We start from the raw sequence: 15,145 nt of genomic DNA, 5'->3' as shown, positions 1-15,145 counted from the left end.
GTCGGGGTCATGATGGTGAACAAGTGTGCAAAGTTTCAAAGCCATATGTCAATGGACTTTGAAAATATTTGAACTATTACAAAAACTTTAACGTAAATTCTAAGTCGAACAAGATTGCATTTGAGAAAAATGCTATGCCACCGCATTAATACAACACTAAATAGTAGTGTAGGAACAGATTTTCTTTGTTTCTATACAATTTTGAAGATTGTCATAATGCATAGATCCCTGACCTATCTAATTCTTATTATCAGATTAGTGGTTAAATCTGTTGTTAACTCAATAAAAGATCAGAGTAGGAATATATCAATGCACTTGAGTCTAGTGAATTTGGTGGTGAAGGTCATATTTCACACAGCCTAAATTTCATGACTACATCAAAGGACAACATAGTAAGACACTTTGTCAAAATCTAGGTCAGCTGAAATCAAAGTTCACTTAACATCTTAATCTGTACACATGGTTCAAATTTCATAGCTGTACATCAAAGGACAAGAAAGTAGGTCACATCATCAAAATCTAGTTCACCTGATATCAAAGTTCAATTTTACAACTAAAACTGTGCACATGGTCAAAATTTCATTGCTGTACATTAAAGGACAAGAAAGTAGGTCACTGTCCCCTTGGGCAAGGCAAAATTTTGGACCCAAGGGTTTAATTCAAAACAATCTTGATACAGGTCCACCAAACAACATTTCAAGTCAAATATCTAAGCTGTAGCTTTCTCCTATTCAGAAAAGATTTGTTTTATTTTCTGTTTTTACTATGTGAACATAATGAGAATCACTGCCCCTGGGCAGGGCCAATTTTAACACTAGGGGCATAATTAAAACAACTTTAGTAGAGAACCCATAGAATATATTATAGAGCAAACATCAAAGCTCTATGCCTTGTACCTTCAGACAAAAATATTTCTTTTTTTTTTTTTTACTATATGTACATAGTAAAAATCAATGACTCCTGGGGGTGGGGCCAATTTTGACCCCAGGGCTATAATGTGTACAATCTTGCTAGAGGTTCACTACATAATGTTTCGTGCAAAATATCTTAACTCTAGCCTTTGTAAATTTAGAGAAGGTGATTTTTTAAGTTTTTACTATATACATATAAGGAAAACCTATGGCCCATGGGGCGGGGCTAATTTTGACACAAGAGGCAAAATTTGAACAACTTTGGTAGAGTACCTATAGATGATATCATTTAACAAATATTCAAGCTCTAAGCCTTGTACCTTCAGACAATAAGATTTTTTTATTTTTTACTATATGTATATATTGAAAATCAATGACCCCGGGGCAGGGGCAATTTTGACCCCAAGGCTATAATTTTGCTAGAAGTTCACTTCACAATGTTTCATGCAAAATATCTAACCTCTAGCATTTGCTAGAAGAACTTTTTTTACTATAAAGTTTTTTCTATATACATATAAGGAAAACCAATGACCCCAGGGGCAGGGCCGATTTTGACCCCAGGGCTATAATTTGAACAATATGAGTAGAGGTCTACCAGACAATGCCTTATGCAAAATATCTAAGCTCTAGGCCTTTTGGGTCTTTACAAGAAGGTATTTTAAGTTTTTACTATATGTACATATAGTGAAAATCAATGACCCCGGGGCGGAGCTGATTTTGACCCCAGGCTATAATTTGAACAATCTTGGTAAGGGTCTATCAGACAATGCCTTATGCAAAATATCTAAGCTCTAGGCCTTTTGGGTCTTTACAAGAAGTTATTTTAAGTTTTTACTATATGTACATATAGTGAAAATCAAATGACCCCCGGGGCGGGGCGATTTTGACCCAGGGTTATTATTTGAATAATCTTGGTAGAGGTCTACCAGACAATGCCTTATGCAAAAATATCTAAGCTCTAGGCCTTTTGGGTCTTTACAAGAAGTTATTTTAAGTTTTTACTATATGTACATATAGTGAAAATCAATGACCCCCGGGGCGGGGCCGATTTTGACCCCAGGGTTATAATTTGAACAATCTTGGTAGAGGTCTACCAGACAATGCCTTATGCAAAATATCTAAGCTCTAGGCCTTTTGGGTCTTTACAAGAAGATTTTTTAAATTTATTCTTATAATTCCTTTTGGTTGCCATGGCAACCAGATTTCTGCATGGAATGAAATTCTTTGAACAACTTTGGAAGCCCTTCACCCAAGGATCAATCCTGCCAAGTTTGGTTGAAATTGGACAAGTGGTTTTTCACAAGAAGATTTTTTAAGTTCACTATATAATCTATATAACACACACACACACACACAAACAAACACACAGGTGAATCGCTATATGCCACCGCATCGCAGATGCTGCGGTGGCATAAAAAGGGGCATAATTCTGTCAAAATGCTTGAAAGAGTTACCTCCTCCTGTCTACAGGTTGGGGTCATGATGGTAAACAAGTGTGCAAAGTTTCAAAGCCATATGTCAATGGACTTTGAAAATATTTGAACTATTACAAAAACTTTAACGTAAATTCTAAGTCAAACAAGAGCTGTCGGTAGGACAGCAACGCTCGACTATTCTTAGTGCTTGATAGTAAAAAAAATGCTTGATACAGTTACCTCCTCCTGTTTACAGGTTGGGGTCATGATGGTGAACAAGTGTGCAAAGTTTCAAAGCCATATGTCAATGGACTCTGAAAATATTTGAACTATTACAAAAACTTTAACGTAAATTCTAAGTCGAAAAAGGGGCATAATTCTGTCAAAATGCTTGATAGAGTTACCTCCTCCTGTCTACAGGTTGGGGTCATGATGGTGAACAAGTGTGCAAAGTTTCAAAGCCATATGTCTATGGACTTTGAAAATATTTGAACTATTACAAAAACTTTAACGTAAATTCTAAGTCGAAAAAGGGGCATAATTCTGTCAAAATGCTTGATAGAGTTACCTCCTTCTGTCTACAGGTTGGGGTCATGATGGTGAACAAGTGTGCAAAGTTTCAAAGCCATATGTCTATGGACTTTGAAAATATTTGAACTATTACAAAAACTTTAACGTAAATTCTAAGTCGAAAAAGGGGCATAATTCTGTCAAAATGCTTGATAGAGTTACCTCCTCCTGTCTACAGGTAGGGGTCATGATGGTAAACAAGTGTGCAAAGTTTCAAAGCCATATGTCAATGGACTTTGAAAATATTTTAACTATTACAAAAACTTTAACGTAAATTCTAAGTCGAAAAAGGGGCATAATTCTGTCAAAATGCTTGATAGAGTTACCTCCTCCTGTCTACAGGTTGGGGTCATGATGGTGAACAAGTGTGCAAAGTTTCAAAGCCATATGTCAATGGACTTTGAAAATATTTGAACTATTACAAAAACTTTAACATAAGTGGTTACGCCGACGCCGACGCTCAGGTGACTGCAATAGCTCTACTTATTCTTATCGAATAGTCGAGCTAAAAAGGGGCATAATTCTGTCAAAATGCTTGATACAGTTACCTCCTCCTGTCTACAGGTTGGGGTCATGATGGTGAACAAGTGTGCAAAGTTTCAAAGCCATATGTCAATGGACTTTGAAAATATTTGAACTATTACAAAAACCTTAACGTAAATTCTAAGTCGAAAAAGGGGCATAATTCTGTCAAAATGCTTGATACAGTTACCTCCTCCTGTCTACAGGTCGGGGTCATGATTGTGAACAAGTGTGCAAAGTTTCAAAGCCATATGTCAATGGACTTTGAAAATATTTGAACTATTACAAAAACTTTAACGTAAATTCTAAGTCGAAAAAGGGGCATAATTCTGTCAAAATGCTTGATACAGTTACCTCCTCCTGTCTACAGGTTGAGGTCATGATGGTGAACAAGTGTGCAAAGTTTCAAAGCCATATGTCAATGGACTTTGAAAATATTTAAACTATTACAAAAACTTTAACATAAGTGGTTACGCCGACGCGGACGCGGACGCTCGGGTGACTACAATAGCTCTACTTATTCTTATCGAATAGTCGAGCTAATAAGATCTTATACAATAAAGTACTTACAGAACAAATATCTACAAGAGAGTAAGGTTCTCCTTCTCTTGGACCTCTCAAATGACAGAATCTACCACGACTGATAAATGGCAAAGCTTTGGCACTGAAATATCAAATATGTTGATAAATTCTACAAAATAAAATAATTTTCCCATGTCAATAGCAGAAATTTAAGATATCTTACACCCATGTGTAGTCTGACAAGACTATCGTTTTAATACATGTAATTTTAATGTTAAGGTCTCTTACAGTTCAAAGAGGCATAAATCAACTGACTTTGAGAACAAATTTTAAAGCTGAACACTTCCAGATGAGCCAAAATATATCAAGATAATCAATATTGAGAAAAATGCATTAAACTTTTAAGAAAGGTAATTCTAAAAAGCCGCATTTTTCTCGATTAAACATAGAAGGACTGAAACTGAAAGTGTTATTTTGCAATAAAATTACTGACTCAAGATCAAAGTTATATTTTACAGTCATGTTATGTGCGATTAACACTGATTTTGCAGTATTTTATCACCATATTTCTATTGTGTTACTAACACAGTAAGGGCTGTTTTTGCATATTTTGACCATGTTTTGGTAATTTTTGTGGGTTGTAAGTGCCAATTGCATTATGTAAATTACACTATTTATTCACCTCACATTATTTTACTTTTAAATACATCTCCAAAATTTTCATGAAAATTAATATGTATCTGGAGGCGTGCTGCTTTAAAGTTTTAATTGTTCATGTAATAAGTACCAAATTGTATATTTTACTAAAACACCTGAAAATATGTTGACATTAATCAAAACAAAATCCTTATGCCATGAAAATTCAGTAAGCAATTTCCTGACATACAGTAACCACTTATTTATGGCATTTTTGTACTAATGACTGATGTAGCAACAAAACTATGACTTTGATTTTTTTGTATCTAGCAACAATAATGTCTATCCATGTGTTACCACAAACTTTTCTAGTAGTTTAAACTGGAAAAATATTTATTTTTTATAATAACTTACCTTTTCCCAAACTGTCTAAATTCATATATGGTCAATGTATTGTCCACACTGAAGAAAAACCCTGTAAGTTCTCTGGTAGCATCATGACCATTCCTACAAACATTGACATATTGTATTCAATTAATATTAATCAGGTAATAAGTTTCCTATCCGGCAATCACTATACTTTGTTGTTGTTTTTTCTATTTACTTTACACCTTAAATCCCATTAAAATAACACAAATCTCAACTTACAGAATATATAATAGAGCTGAAAAATGACACAAAATCAAAAGGTTTTGTCAGTATTTTACATGACAAAAAAGGTTGTAATTTACTAAGTAAATTGATTATTACCTAGTTAGAACTCTTGCTCCAAACCTCACCCTCTTTGATAGTAAATTTTCTGTTGCTGTAGAAGCTGTGCTTACTCTGGAAAACAGAGAGAATATTGTTGAACATAAAACACCAATAAAAGATTAAAACAAAACACACTGTTATATTAACTTCAAGACTGACTTGACTTATGGTATCAGTTCAAACATATTTATTTTTGATTGTGAACTGACATTTATAATAAATGAGTCTTCGTTAAAGATGAATGCCTCCAAATGAGCCAAAATATTTCAAGAAAACCAAATTTGCGAAAAAATGTACTAAGATTTTAAGACACATAAAACATTCAAGATACAAGTAATAATTTGCATGTTATAAAACAATTAATGAATGATTTTACATTATCATAATTATACAGTGTGACTAATGCAGTATGGGATATTTTTGCATATTTTGACCACTCTTTGGTTATCTACATGGATTCTAAGTGCCATTTGCAATGTGTAAATTACTTTCCTTGTTCACTGCACAACATTTTACTTTTAAACACCTTTTTTTATTTTTCATGAAAATTAACATGATCCTGGAGGCATGTTGCTTCAAAGAATTTACTAGTACCGGTTTTTTTATGAAGGAAAAAGGGTCATTACCTATGTAGTTTACCTATGTCATTGGTATAAACACTTGTCATGCTTAATTTAGCTTTGCTTTGAAAATGGTTCTGTTCATTTTTATCCCAAGGGATTGAATTATAAAAGCAGCCAATAAGTAACAAGTCTAGGTAGATTTCTTTTACATGCAAGTTGGTCTGACATTATACTGGTCACATTAACAAGTCACAATCATTGTTAGCAGTCAATTCTAAAAACCTGCATTTTTCTCTATTGAACAAAGAAGGACTGAAAGTGTTATTATGCAATAAAATCACTGTTGATGTCCTATATTTAGACATGTGACATAACCATTAGACACATGCTGTAACCATTAAAAATGTGATGCGCTGAAAATAAGTATGGAAACAAATCAGCCGCAATTTAGCTTGATATCAAGTACGGCAGTATTTATTTGTTGATGTCATATTCAAAGCAGTGATTTCATTGCTTTATAAAATCACTGTTGTTTGGATGCGCATCATTATATCACTCCGGCTTTGCCCATGTGATATACTTCCTCCCATCCGAACTCCAAACAGTGATTTTATTTAGCGATAAAATCACTGTTTGGGATATTTCTTAAACATACATAAAAACACTTACTTTGAATCATGTAAAGATCTATTACTTCCTCTTGGTCTACGACCAGCAGACATCTGAGCTCTGACATTCTGAGAGGGATCACTAATCACGGCACGAGAAAGTTGATCTGCCATCACTGTCTCAACCATCTTTAGTTTCTTGTTATGTTCCAATAACTCCTCCTGAAGTATATCGTCAAAAAACACATATTGTATTCTTTTGTTGCCAAATAAGACAATTTTTTATTATATATTGTAGTAAAGTTTGAAAGAAATTTCAATGAAAAATTATCATTCCATAAAAAATGTCAATGTTAAATTACATATACAACATTTTTAATGTGTGCCACACAAACTTCTTTGCTAAAAATTCATCTATTTTATGACTGGACTTTTACAATATTATAATCATGCACTTTTATCATGTTATAATCAAATGAATCACATTCTAAAAGTTACAAATGTAGGCAACATTTATAAAGATAATAGAATGAATGCTAGGATCGAAGTACATACAGCCTCCATTTTTTTCAGGTACTGGCTTGTTGCCTGCGTCTGTCTCTTTGTCCAACTCTTCTCTACAATGTCTTCTTTATTAACATCAAGGTTAGGATGTTTTTCTTTAACTTCTTCTATAACCCTCTGTATTTCTTCCTGGCAAAATATATCATAATACAATACGCAAAAGAAAGATGATCAAATGCCATTGCTTGAAAACTTGTATGATACATTGTATAATATTTCTTTTTTTTAGATATTGTGAGTTCATACTGCTTCACTATTTTATCATTCTTCTCTATAATAATCCTGTAAACTTGCTCATATACTAAGTATCATATTATGAAAACTGTTTAAATTTTAAAGATATAAGGTTTTTTTTACTGACTCCAGTTAAATGGTTTATATAATTTTTTTTTTTTTTAAGAAGAAGAAAATTTTATTTAACTTATACATATACATGTATCTCGTTATACATCAATACATATAAAACATTTTGTCACGGTTGGTATTCAAATGAAAGAGAATAATTAATGTTTCAGTTTATACAATATGGAGAATAAGCTCTAATTAACATGAATTAGATATTGAATAACTGCAAATGTTCACTAATAAAGTGTCTAACAGTGAATATAATGAATATAATCATAGTCTTAAAGTCTAGGATATGAATTCAATAAATCGTTTCTTTTCTTATTGGCTAAATAAATAAATTTGCTAAGATTGTTAAGAACAGATTTATTGTTTCACTTAAGCATTTCTATGAATTTGTACATACTGGGTCTATGATAAAAATAACGTTTAATTAATCGAATTCTTAATTCATGGTAAACACTGCATATAAGAATAAAATGATACTCGTCTTCGATCTCAGAGCATTGACACACTTGGCATAATCTTTCCTGTCTATCTATTATATTCCTACCATATCTACCTGTTTGACTTAAGAAATTCTTAAACGCGTAATACTACTCCTTAGATATTTTGATTTGATAGTATTTAAATAATTTAAATTTGGTTAGAATATGAAGAGTGTTTAAAACATTATTATTGTTTTAATCTGCTTGCCATTTTTGTTTAAAGCAATTCAAAACTCTTTGTTTAAAATGTTCCATTTATATTAATTTCATTTGGTTTCGAAAATACATCTGCAAAACCATAATTTTCTAATCATATTTTAACATTGTATGTCCAATTTTTGACACCATTTAAACATTGTTTTAATGCGTTATTATATATCGTTTTTAAAATAATATTATTTGTATTTGAATTTTTCAACCAATATTTTATCATTTGAACATATCTGTTTATATATAAAGGGTATCTTCCTAATTCTCCGTATACAGCACTATTGCTGGAACTTTTCTTAACGCCTAAAATATATTTGCAAAATTTGAGATGTACACTTTCAATATCTTTTGACTTAGAAAAATCCCCATACAGGACATGCATAATTCAAATAGAGCCAACAAAAGAATCAAATAATTGTAAAGAAATATATGGTGATAAGTCTACCTTATTTATATTATTTTGTAGAACGTTACATGCTTTTATGGCTTTTCCAATAATATATTGATTATGTAAAACAAATGAACCCGTATAATTTAAAACTACTCCTAAATAGTTTGAAATCATTAACTATGTCTAATTGTTCATTATTATAAAAAAGTTTTTCGTTCTGTCTCAAGGGGCCCCTTTTTCTAAATATAACGACTTTTGTTTTTGAAGTATTAACTTGTAAACCCCAGTATGTACAATATTCATATAATAAGTTTAGACTTGATTGTAAATCTTCTATAGAATGTCCTACTAACACCATATCATCAGCAAAGAGTAAAATAATGATACAAAGTTCAAAAATTGACAAACCACAATTTATTCTGTTTTGTAAATATAGTTCTAAGTCATCTAAAAAAAGTGCAAACATAACCGGAGAATTATTCAGGCCTTGACGGAGACCAATTGAAATTTCAAAAAAGTCTGAGAATGTGTTGCAATACTTAATACATGATTTAACAACAGTATACATAGCCTGGAACATTTTTAAAATTTTTCCATCAAAACCCATGTTAAACAATTTGAACCATAAAGCGTTTCTATAAACAGAGTCAATTGCTTTCGTGAGATCTATAAAAGCGCATGGCAGTCGCATTTTTTGAGTTAAAACATGTTCTATCAAGTTATGTAAAACAAATACCGCGTCGACTGTACTACTACCCCTACGAAAGCCAAACTGTGCATCTGATAAAAAATTGTTATCATCAAACCATTTTTCAACTCTTCTAGTAAGAACAGAAGTAAAAAGTTTTCCAAAATTACTAATGAGAGTTATTCCACGATAATTATTCGGGGTATTTTTTGGGCCTTTTTTATGTAATGGCACTATAAAGCCTTGAGACCAAATTTCGGGAAAGTGACCAGAATCAAATATATTATTGAATAAATCTGTAATATGCCCAACGAGTATATCCGCTGTAGAGATAAAATATTTGTTTAACAAATTATCGCTTGTTTTTCAGAGTCCGAAAATTTAAACAGTGTATTAAGTTTACACTGTGAATCTGCTGCAAAAGAAATTTACATGAAAATTTTCAATATTTTCAGTAACTAAATTTTTACCTTTCCTTTTCACTATATGATAACACCTCACAGTACTTACTCATTTTAAGAAATTAAAGGTTAAATGATAGCAATATAAATAAGCTACCTCGGTATAATCATTCTTGTTTTTATTTTTATAAGCTTGCTTCATATCCTCCTCATAATCTTGATACATTTTCTTCTGCCTTTCTGATGGTGGTGGACAATTATCAGGGTCGGGAACAGGAGGGGCATCCCAAGCTGTTGGCTACGATGTGGTGAAAAATACATTAAAATATCAATAATTTGTCAAAGAGGCAGATCTATGTATACATATATATACACCATAAAATGCTTGATTTGCTTGTCAGAAAAACATTTTGTTTAAAAGAATCTGAAATATAAGAATATTTAAGTAATTTCTACCAAAATTTATTTATAATGTTGAAAACTTTGTATCCTAAACAAGGAATATATTGTCTGTGGGTATACCTGACATAAGGTTATCAATTCATTAAGGAATTTTGAATTTACATGTACCTGTTTTTGTCTGGGCGTTGTTGGTTTCTGTGAGGAGCTATACTGTGCTCCACCTTCATCATACCCTAAGGCAAGTCCTGGCATACCTGCAGGTCGGCTGGTTCTTGCACTTCTCTGAAACAGTATAAAATCATTGATGTTATACATTTTTAATACTTCCCTTTTGTCATTGTTATATTATTACAACATTACAACAGGTGAAGGCAAAGATAAATGTAAAACTGAAAAATCTATCCTTTATAAGCTACTGGAAAGCAAAAAAATCTTATGTGTGATGTCATTTTACCTATATGTAAATAAATTATTATCAAATTGACTATACAGAAATGATATAAGAAAATTACTTCATGGTACATAAAATATTTAAAAACAAACTAACTGTATCCTTAAACCTTGATACAGCCACTTGCATTTCAAAATGTTAACCCTTATTCTGCTTAAGATTTTTAATGGACTTGTCCAGGCTCAACTTTTGGACCAGTCCATTATTAATTTTGGAGATATCTAGATAAAAATTTAAAGTATGTCAGCCAAAAGACTATTTGGACAGGCTATTATTTTTTTTTTAAATCAAAAGTATAAATAAGACAGCATACCGCACTTGGTTGTCTCGGAGTCTGTCTATAAACTTCTACCAATTAACCTGGCCCAAACTTTTTAAAATTCCCCAACAAATAAAAAACTGTAAATTAAAAAATTTAATTTAAAGTTAAAACGATTTTTTAAAATTTTTTGTAATTTTTTTTAAACACAAAAAAATGTAAGCATTAAAATTTGACCAGTTTTTTAAGTTCCAAAAAAAATTTTACACAAGTCACTGAATGGGTTCCCCTTTTTTTGGGGGGAAAAATTTAAATTTACAGTACATTGTAATAAAATATGAATTTTTACCCCCCCAAAATAACCCAAATTTGGATTTTTAAAATTTGCAAAAAGAACCCCTTTTAAAACCAAAAAATTAAAGAAAAAATGTCAAGAAAAACAAAAGATTTTTACCCAAAAACAAAACTGGCAAACCAATGTTCTTTTCTCTAAATCAGCAGTATACGTATTAAACTAAGTTTAAATAAGTTTTTTCCCCTTGCTTTCATTTACATTAATTTTGAGATTTTCAAAACGATTTATTGTACAATTTTTTAAAACAACCAACAATCTTTTAATAGATACCTAGTACAGGGTAATATAAAAAGAAATTTAATTCAAAAAACCCAAGTATTCATGATACAGGCTTTTCCTTCTTTTAACCCTTTTTTTCACCCCATAAAGAAAATTTTTTGGCAACAATAAAATTTTGGGAAATTGGGGAAAACATTTTTTAAAATAGGGGTAAAAAAACCACATCTGCCCAACCGGGAATCTCCGGGGGAATAAAAGGGGGTAGCAGCAATTTCTATGGGTTTATATACTTTAATTTTCTGTTTTTTTCTATTTTAAATCAATCCTGTATTCTAAAAGAAAAAAACCCAATCAACAGAAATGAAAAGTAAAATATTTTTATTATGACATACATAAACTCCCCCCCCCCACTGTTAAAGTAATTTTTCAATACAATATAAAGATGTCCATAATTTGATAACAATGTTGAGTCACATCAAAACTGTAACTTTGCAGCTTTACTGGTGTAAGAAGACCTCCAATGCCCCACTGTGCAACATGCACAACCTACTTTTGATATGTCATAATTGCTTCATTAAAGGTAAAAGAAAAATGTCAATGTCGTCTATAAAATAAAACCCATATATGGGCGAGTGGCAAATGACTAGATGTTAGTAACTAGTTACCTTATATATTATATACCTATAATCTAATGCTACAATTAACAAGACTGAAAATCTAATATCCAAATTACCAATGCATATACATTGAAGGTGTTGATTGTTTTATGTCAAAAAGTAAAAAAAAAAAAACAAGCACAAGCCCTTCAAACTGTTAACACAATAAATATTAACTTGGATGCAGTTTCCTATACTGTCATTCATCAATTTGCTTGCTGCAACTTACCCCTGTGGCTTGGCAGATTGTCTGTCATGTTTTTCTGTAGCCCTGGATGGTGCTCTTGAAGGAATTTCTTCTCCCTATAAATATCAAATATACTATATACACTCCAGTAACTTGATTGAGCTCACAAGTAGCAGAAATAATTGTAAATGAACAAGAGAAAAAACAAGGGCTGTCAGTATGACAGCATTTTCAACTATTTTAAGTGCTTCATAGTAAAACAAGACTTTGTATAATGTAGAATTTTCTAAGTTCGAAAAGGGCCATATTTCTGTCAAAATTTATGTTAGAGCATGGGACTTAAACAATGACCCCCTTCTAAGTACTCAAATAAATGTATGAAGTTTCAAACTATTTCCTTCAGAAGTTGTGACCCCTATATTAAGCTTGCAAGTAAGTGTGTGAAATTTCAAACTATTTCCTTCAGAAGTTTTGAAGATACTAACTTACATGCAAAAACTTAACCAAATTTGATACCAAAGCTGACCCATTGGTAAATACAATATCTGTCTCTATTCTTTGAATAGCTGAGCTAAAATTCACTTAAGTCTTATTGTTATGTTAGAGCATTTTAGTAAAGAACTGGTTCTTCTTACACTATCTTAAACACCCCTCATATGACATACATTTTCACAGTAACTTCTTTACAAATCATCAACCATGGAGAGTGCAAAACTGCATTACAAAGAGAGGGAAATTCAGAAATGGATAAACAGTCCATTTGATGAAAAATTGTGATAATATTCATACATGACAAATTGTGATAATATTAATACAATACCATTACTTTTTTTAACTACAATTCCCATCTTTGTCTCACTATTATGTTAAGTTAGGTCTTAAAAAAATAACAACAACAAAAAAGAATTACAGTATTTTTAATACTGTTAAAGGGGAAGAGGGGGAAATATTTTACTTTTGGTAAGGGGAATTTGAATCTGACCGAATTTGGACCCCATGCAAATTGGCCCTAAAAAAGCACTAATGACAATCACTTTATTACACAGTGTAAACATTTTCACGTGCCATGATATAGACATATTTTACACACTTTACTTTTGACTATTAAATAATTACCTTTTTTAAAATATCAAATTGTAACCACCTTTGCCAACAACTTAAGTGCCAAAAATATCATAACGTTTGGATAAATAACTTACAGTTATAGGATTACGTGAGGTCAAAGGTCTGGCACTGCCTGGTCGTCCACTGGGAGGTCGGTCATATCTAGGTGTAGGTGTCCCTACAACTGAAAAACTCATTTTTTTCTGAAAAATAAATGAATAAATCAACAGCAAATATTTAAAACTTTTCAAAGAAACAAATATTAATATTATATAACTTAATAAATCATTACCGACTGTTAGAATTTTTTCCCAAAAACCTAAGTATCTATATGCTACAGTACAGCAAAACATTTTCCTATTCACTGATTCAGTGTTGCATCTAGTATTTCAAAATTATGGGTGATTGTCCCCCACTCAACTGAAAAATGTGGGGAATTTGAACAAGAGGGCCATGATGGCCCTGAGGTCGCTCACCAGGTATATAGGCCCCCGGAGCGGGCCAGTTTATTTGAACAAACTTGGAAGACACCCATTAGAAGATGTTTCATGATGTTTTTACTACACACATATAATGAAAAAACAATGACCTCCCCTCCCGGCAGGGCCAATTTTAACCCAAGGGCTTTTATTTGAACAAACTTGGTAGACACCCATAAGAAGATGTTTCATGCTAAACATCTAAGCTCTAGCTCATTGGGTTTTTTAAATAAATTTAAATGATTTTTTAAATTTTTACAATACACATATAGTTAAAAACAATGACAACACTTGGGCGGGGCCAGTTTTGACCCCAGGGCTTTTATTTGAACAAACTTTGTAGACACTCACTAGAAGATGTTTCATGCTTAATATCTAAACTCTAACTATTTGGGTTTTTTCAAAGAAGATTTTTAAGTTTTTGCTATACACATATAAGGAAAATCAATGACCCCCCGGGCGGGGCCAATTTTGCCCTCAGGGCTTTTATTTGAACAAACTTTGTAGACACTCACTAGAAGATATTTCATGCTTAATATCTAAACTCTAGCTATATGGATTTTTTCAAAGAAGATTTTTTAAGTTTTTGCTATACACATAATAAATTATAAGGAAAATCAATGACCCCCGGGGTGGGCCAATTTTGACCCCAGGGCTTTTATTTGAACAAACTTGGTAGACACCCATTAGAACATATTTCATGCTAAATATCTTGGCTCTAGCTCTTTGAGTTCTTTAAAAGAAGATTTTTTAAGTTTTTCCTATATGCATATAGGGAAAATCAATGACCCCCTAGGGTGGCGCCAATTTTGACCCCAGGGCTTTTATTTAAACAAACTTGGTAGACACTCACTAGAAGATGTTTCATGCTAAATATCTTAGCTCTAGCTCTTTGGGTTCTTTAAAAGAAGATTTTTAAGTTTTTACTATATACATATAGGGAAAAACAATGACCCCCTAGGGTGGCGCCAATTTTGACCCCAGGGCTTTTATTTGAACAAACTTGGTAGACACTCACTAGAAGATATTTCATGCTTAATATCTAAACTCTAGCTATTTGGATTTTTTCAAAGAAGATTTTTTAAGTTTTTGCTATACACATAATAAATAATAAGGAAAATCAATGACCCCCGGGGCAGGCCAATTTTGACCCCAGGGCTTTTATTTGAACAAACTTGGTAGACACCCATAAGAACATATTTCATGCTAAATATCTTAGCTCTAGCTCTTTGAGTTCTTTAAAAGAAGATTTTTTAAGTTTTTCCTATATGCATATAGGGAAAATCAATGACCCCCTAGGGTGGCGCCAATTTTGACCCCAGGGCTTTTATTTAAACAAACTTGGTAGACACTCACTAGAAGATGTTTCATGCTAAATATCTTAGCTCTAGCTCTTTGGGTTCTTTATAAGAAGATTTTTAAGTTTTTACTATATACATATAGGGA

The 15,145-nt window shown here is 32.0% G+C and overlaps 1 protein-coding gene across 1 annotated transcript in view; it reads right to left on the bottom strand.

Moving 5' to 3' along the window:
* Positions 1-15,145, bottom strand: part of LOC132732751 (calcyphosin-2-like) — a 33,757-nt gene that overhangs the window by 10,050 nt on the left and 8,562 nt on the right. Inside the window, exons 2-11 of the mRNA XM_060719252.1 lie at positions 13,316-13,423; positions 12,159-12,232; positions 10,754-10,778; positions 10,158-10,271; positions 9,745-9,885; positions 7,056-7,193; positions 6,562-6,722; positions 5,327-5,401; positions 4,991-5,083; positions 3,989-4,082 (exon numbers count right to left, since the gene is read on the bottom strand). Coding sequence (XP_060575235.1) covers positions 3,989-4,082; positions 4,991-5,083; positions 5,327-5,401; positions 6,562-6,722; positions 7,056-7,193; positions 9,745-9,885; positions 10,158-10,271; positions 10,754-10,778; positions 12,159-12,232; positions 13,316-13,423 — 1,023 coding nt within the window. The remainder of the gene's footprint in view (positions 1-3,988; positions 4,083-4,990; positions 5,084-5,326; positions 5,402-6,561; positions 6,723-7,055; positions 7,194-9,744; positions 9,886-10,157; positions 10,272-10,753; positions 10,779-12,158; positions 12,233-13,315; positions 13,424-15,145) is intronic.

The sequence above is a fragment of the Ruditapes philippinarum genome, unplaced genomic scaffold (assembly GCF_026571515.1).
Source record: "Ruditapes philippinarum isolate M1 unplaced genomic scaffold, ASM2657151v2 ctg2927_1_1_1_1, whole genome shotgun sequence".
Classification (NCBI taxonomy): Eukaryota; Metazoa; Mollusca; class Bivalvia; order Venerida; family Veneridae; genus Ruditapes; species Ruditapes philippinarum.
The sequence above is the reverse complement of the archived record's forward strand: the minus strand, read 5'-3'. Positions and strand labels throughout refer to the sequence as shown.